Source organism: Dipodomys spectabilis, unplaced genomic scaffold, assembly GCF_019054845.1.
Source record: "Dipodomys spectabilis isolate Male_0828 unplaced genomic scaffold, ASM1905484v1 ptg000157l, whole genome shotgun sequence".
Classification (NCBI taxonomy): domain Eukaryota; kingdom Metazoa; phylum Chordata; class Mammalia; order Rodentia; family Heteromyidae; genus Dipodomys; species Dipodomys spectabilis.
This window is the reverse complement of record NW_024870834.1, coordinates 17,384,518-17,390,760: the sequence shown is the minus strand read 5'-3', so window position 1 is coordinate 17,390,760 and position 6,243 is coordinate 17,384,518. Positions and strand designations below refer to the sequence as shown.

Sequence of the window (6,243 nt, the reverse complement as noted above, 5' to 3'; positions counted from 1 at the left end):
CTCCCTTCCATTCTCTAAAATTTACAAATAGGACTGAATACATAAAACCTCATATCAATGAAATTATCAAAAAAAATTTTTTAAAGTAAAATTATACCCTGAATACATAAAACATAAAAATATTTCAATAAAATTACCCTTCTGTGCTCCCCTCAAGACAGAAGAGCCCCAAATAAATATCACTAGTCACTTATCTAGAGCAGGAACATGTAGATTTTTAAGGTGTATAAACTCCATCTACATACAGTTTCACCAACCAAACTGAGATAGGCTCTGTTCCTTAGAAAGTCTGGTCCAGACAGGTAAGGACTACATTTCTAACAATTACTCAAGAGTATTGTCATTATGACTCTAGCTACTAGATCACTTCAGACTCTGAGTCTTAAAGGGGCCAGCCCTGCCAACAATTTTTGTGACCTGAACACGAAGATATAAGTATTATACTATACCAAGCCAGTATCTTCCCAACAGCGGATGCTGGACTTCTATTTTTTCTATCTAGATTATCACACAAATTTGATTCTTTTTTCTTCTGTGTGTGTGCGTATTACTAAAAATTAACTCAGGACCTTGTGTGTACTAGGTAAGCACTCTACCCCCAAGATAATCCTCAGCCCTGTTCCAGTTTTTGATGTCTCACTAAGTTGTCCAGGTTGGACTTGGGATCCTTCTGGCTCAGGCATGGGTAGGATGAAAAGTTGCGTTTTTGCTTAGTGGTATGGCTTAAGTGGTAAAAGGGCCTGTCTAGCAAGCATGAGCTGAATTCAAACCCTAGTACTACCAAAAAAAATCAGTTGTTTCTGTTTTGTGTTTATGTATATAGTACTGAGAACTAAATCCAGGGATTCAGCAAATGCTCTACTATAATGAACTCTATGCCTAGTCTTTAGCACTATTTAATTTTCCCAATCCTTTTATTTGGTGATCAAGAAGTCCATGATCAACATTTGTGCCTGTGTGGTATTAGGGTTTGAATTCAGAGTCTCATGCTTGCTAAACAGGTACTCTACCACTGAGCAACACATCTAGTCCTGTTTTTCACTGTGTACTTAGTTTAGAGGTTTGTCAGTCTATTTAATGTATTTTCTATTTTCTATATTTTTAAAAGACCATCACAATTATGTCTGAGCATATATACAAGAAGGGAAAAATCAATATTTTACAAATAGATGCCTGCCCTCACTGTTATGATTCCCATTAGACAAGTGGCAAACTAATATAATGTTGCAGAGTAGAACGTTAGCAGGCTTGAAGAAAGCTGCTGCTTTGAGAGCAACTTTGAGACAGGGTGTTGCTTCCCACCAGGCACATACATGACCACAGATCTGCCTACTTTAGGCGTGCTGTCATTGCTGGGATCACAGGCAAGCACCACCATGTCCAGTTTCCCTCAATGGAGATGGAGTCTTGCAGACTGGGCTATCTGGGAACTGCAATCCTCCCAATCTCAGCCTCCCATATAGCTTAGGATGTCAGGTGCACGCCTCTAGTTATAGGTTAGAAAGAGTCCTGTGAACTTTTCTGCCTGGGCTAGCCTCAAACTGCAATCTTCCTGATCTCAGCTGACAGGCCATGAAAGCAATCACAGATGCAGACAACTACACAATACAACCAAGTGGGGAAGAGAAGGCACCAAGGATGAAATAGCTTTATTAGGAGTCTAAGTATGTCAAGAAAACTGTTCAGTCACAGAAGAGAGGCTGATAGGGATACAGGGCAGATTAGCAATACAGAATATCCTTTTCAGTCAGCATGTGAACATCCTAGTGGAGGTGTCACCAACTTCAGTTCAGGAGAAACTTCTGAATGCTTCTGGTGAATGAGATTTTTGCCTAAAGAAAGAGCGCTCCAGCACTGCTAAACCCGAGCTCTATATAAGAGTAGGGGTCTGAGATAGGAGTAGAGGAGATATGGGCTATCTCATGCCCAGGTCATCTCCGTATGCAGGTGGAAGGGGCTCTCTGACTTTCTGAACAAAATAGACTGGAGCAGTAGACAGATATTGGCTGAAGAAACACAACATCTAGGCAGTGCCCATCATCACGCAAAGGCTCTCGGCAGTCTGATTTGGATCTGTCTCCAGTAGTGCTGAGCAATTCTGGCATGCCTTCCTTAGGCCCTTGGAAGACAGTCATTTTGGTTCTATTCCAACGTCCTTCAGAGCATAACTGCCAATGTCCAGCGCCAGGTCCTGGATCATAATTAGCTGAGAGGAATGAAGTGGCCACCCTGTGGCTCCTTTTGTACTCTAAAGTCTATGAGACATCCTTTCTAGAGCAGACACTTTCTCAGACCAAGAAAGATCTTACCCACTATGGGCTCCCACCTTCACAAAAGCACCTGGTGGAGTGTTTTTCTCATGGATCAGAATGTTAGGAACTGGCTCTTATATGATGTCCTTGGAGAGATCAGTCGGAAGCTACCTGCACCCAGGTGCTGGTTTCTGTCTCAAGAGCAGCAAGTATTGCCTGTTGATAAAGGGTCCAAGTGGGTGTGATGTTGTTTGTACTTTCACAGGCAGGACAGGAAGAACTGAGGTGAGTTTCAATGAAGCCAAGACCACTTAATTCTTCCATCGAATTTGCTGTGGAAAGAGCAAACAATGAAGGCATGAGGAGTCTTCACTTTTCCCTGCAGAGGTAGCAGGAATGAGATAAATCAAGGCTCACAGCTAGGTAATGTGATAAAAAGAGAAACAAAAGATCAGAATGGGGAAGTACTGAAAATCTCTTTTTCCTTCTTCCCCTTCTAAGTTCCTTCCTTCCTTTCCCTTTTCTTTTTATTTCTTGGCAGTACTGGGGTTTTAATTCAAGGCCTTAGGCTTGCTAGGTAGGAGTTCTACTACTTGACCTACATATTGACCTTTTTTTTTTTTTTTTGGTAAGTCTTGTGGATTGAACTTAGGGTCTGGGTGCTATCCCTAAGCTTTTTTGCTCAGGACTAGTGCTCTACCACTTCGAGTCACAGTTCTACTTCTTGAGTAGCTAGGATTATAGGTATGAGCCACCAGCTCCTGGCTACATCCAGCCTTTTTTGTCTTTTGCTTTCTTGGGTATGCTCTTAAACTTTTGCTTGGGGCTGACCTTGGACTACTCTCTTCTTATTTATGCCTCTCACAGAGCTGGGATGGATGACAGGGACACACCTGGATTGTTTGCTTCGAGTCACTCTTAAGTTTTGCCCAGGCTGGCCTTAACCATGATCCTCCAAATCTTCCAGCCTGATTATTTATTTATTTTTACTATGTGGGGAATTTTGATTTGCTCAGAGATCGATAAAATACCTATTCTGTATTTTACAGAATACCTGATTTAGGGCATTTATTCTGGTTTTGCCATCTATTTCTTATTTCCAACAGTAACTCACATGCATCCCCAGAAGACAGGATAATGCGGTCTGAATATTCTAAATCTGTAATATTTGTTTTATAGATCCAGTAGTTTTTGCTATCTGCTTGGCTTAATGATCAGAGCATCAGGGCTGGGAAGGTGGCTCAGTGGTAGAGTGCTTGCTTGCCTTGCATGCATGAGGCCCTGGGTTCGATTCCTCAGCACCACATAAGCAAAAAGAAAAAAGCCGGAAGTGGCACTGTGGCTCAAGTGGTAGAGCACTAGCCTTGAGCTAAAGAGCTGAGGGACAGCGCCCAGGCCCAGAGTTCAGGCCCCATGACCGGACCTCCCCCTCCCCCACAAATTTCTGTAATTTCTGTTCTTCAAAGCAATGCATTTGGTATTTTGGCCCTGAGATGAGCCTTTTATCCAAATGGCTCAGGTCTTAGAAAGATACATTCGATGCCACTTTGTTAACTGTCTTCTAGGACTATGGCAGGGGTAAATGTAGTGCTCACCGAACTGCTGAGTATGGCATCAATTTTCTCCTCTTCTGCAGATCCTTTGTCTACCTTGCTCCTGTATGCAACCAACTGCTGACGATCCTTCAGGTCTCTGTAGGTCTGTACACCAAAAAAAAATACAAACCCCACTCAGCCTTCTCTTTTTTTTTTTTTTGGTCGGTCGTGGGGCTTGAACTCTGGGCCTGGGCGCTGTTCTTCAGCTCTTCAGCTCAAGGCGAGCGCTCTACCACTTGAGCTACAGCGCCACTTCCAGTTTTCTGGTGGTTTTTTTTATTGGAGATAGGAGTCTCACGGTCTCTCTTGCCCGGGCTGGCTTTGAACCGCGATCCTCACATCTCAGCCTCCTGAGTAGCTAGGATTACAGGTGTGAGCCACCAGCACCCGGCACCACTCAGCCTTCTCTATGAGGTGTTCTTTATTATTTTAACCTTCTTTAACTAAATGATCAAGGAGAGGCCAAGAGTCTACAATGGCATTGAACTTCTATTAGAGAGAACCTACCTATATAACTTGATTTGGTTCTGATTTCTCCAAATGTTAACAACTTAGAAAAGCCCTGAGAAATGAGTCATAGGACTGGAAAAATAACACAGAAATGCTGGTCTCCAATCTAACTTCTGTCTACTTTGCCTATCAGTTAAAACCAATGACACCATCAAAGGATCTAGGATGAATGTTAAATAATCCCCCACTTTCTACCAAGGACCTAAGTCAGGTTTCCCATTTCTTGAGGACTTACATCAATAACAACATCATGGCACTTGAACTTAGTGGCTAAATTCAATTTTGTGTCCACATCTTCCACCAGATTGACATACTCTTGCAATATCTGTGGAAAGAAGTCATTTTGACAAGTGTTCCTGGGCTCATAAGAGCACAGAGCTCTGTAGGTAGAAAAAAGTCCTAAAAGAGACAGAAGAGTTCAATGTCCCATATCTGTAACTCCAATCATCAAGTACAGAACTAATTTTTTGCAGTAGGAAGAAAAGGAGAAAACAGATACACATGACAGCAAGGAAGTACCCTAGGCCCAAACCAGTGCATGCGCCCTATGTCTCGATGTCCTTGCCCAGAAAGCCTCTCTTTTTATTGCCCAAGACTAAAACTTGAACTCAGTATCAGATGCTTTCATTCATTGGCTGGTGCTCTACCAACTCAGTTACAACTCCAAACCCTCCCTTTTTGTTTTTTTATGGGTCCGGTCGTGGGGCCTGAACTCTGGGCCTGGGCACTGTCCCTCAGCTCTTCAGCTCAAGGCTAGCGCTCTACCACTTGAGCCACAGCGCCATTTCCGGCTTTTTTCTTTTTGCTTATGTGGTGCTGAGGAATCGAACCCAGGGCCTTGAGCATGCAAGGCAAGCGCTCTACCACTGAGCCACCTTCCCAGCCCAAACCCTCCCTTTTTGAATCACTTAAAATAGTACATCAGGGGTTGGGAAGGTGGCTCTGTGGTAGAGTGGTAGAGCCCTGAGTTTGATTCCTCAACACCACATAAGCAGAAAAAGCCAGAAATGGCACTGTGGCTCAAGTGGTAGAGTGCTAGCCTTGAGCTGAAGAGCTGAGGGACAGTGCCCAGGCCCAGAGTTCAAGCCCCACAACCCTCCCCACCCACCCCAAAAAAATAAAGTAAAATAAATAAAAATAAAAATAGTACATCAGTCTCCACATGGCTCCTCAAAGATGGCATTCTGTTATTACTTCTAAAGGAAAGAGAATATCCCATCCTGGACATTCCTGTCTCAAGACCCAGCATGACCATTGTACTGTCGTTAGGAAAAACCAGAATAGGTCAAATTTGTTTCACTAAACAAAAAGTGGCAAAAAGTTAGGTCTCCTAGGGTTTTATGTACCTAACTCTTGTTCAGAATCATTACCTGAACAGGGGCGCTGTTCTTGTGTAAAATTTCCACAACTCGATGGAAGCCAATGGGTGCCCTCTTTTTGGTGTAACCGAGCCAGTTCTGCAAAAAGACAGAGCAGCAGTATATGGTGAATATTGTCAACACACTCTGAGCTCTCCCTGTGTTTTATGGTCAGACCAGAATAACATAGGCAGAAAGAGAAATAGTAAGATTTTTTTTTCCAGAAAAGTTAAAACAGAAAACAAGTTCTTGGATCTATCAACAAAAATACCGAAATAAAGTCAGTGAAAGAGCAATAGAGAACAAGTGGTTTAAAGCTGGTATACATATATAATCCTAGTTACTCAGGATCTGGAGGAAAGAGGATTTTCAGATTAAGGACAGCCAGCCAGAAGTAACAAAAAGACCCTGTCCCCAAAACAAAAAGGCCATGCATATAGCTGAAGGGTAGGAAGTTTGCCTAGCATATACAGGGAAGGCCCTGGCTTTAATCTCTAGTACTATTCTCTACATCTCTCAAAAAAACCA

General features: G+C 42.8%; 1 protein-coding gene across 2 annotated transcripts in view; it reads right to left on the bottom strand.

The window, feature by feature from the left end:
* Positions 1-1,633: 1,633 nt before the first annotated feature.
* Vipas39 (VPS33B interacting protein, apical-basolateral polarity regulator, spe-39 homolog) overlaps positions 1,634-6,243 on the bottom strand; it is a 38,101-nt gene continuing 33,491 nt past the window's right edge. For both annotated transcript variants that reach the window (XM_042692670.1, XM_042692669.1), the window contains exons 17-20: positions 5,728-5,814; positions 4,593-4,682; positions 3,848-3,952; positions 1,634-2,584 (exon numbers count right to left, since the gene is read on the bottom strand). In XM_042692670.1, the coding sequence (XP_042548604.1) occupies positions 2,564-2,584; positions 3,848-3,952; positions 4,593-4,682; positions 5,728-5,814 (303 nt within the window). In that variant the 3' untranslated portion in view covers positions 1,634-2,563. The remainder of the gene's footprint in view (positions 2,585-3,847; positions 3,953-4,592; positions 4,683-5,727; positions 5,815-6,243) is intronic.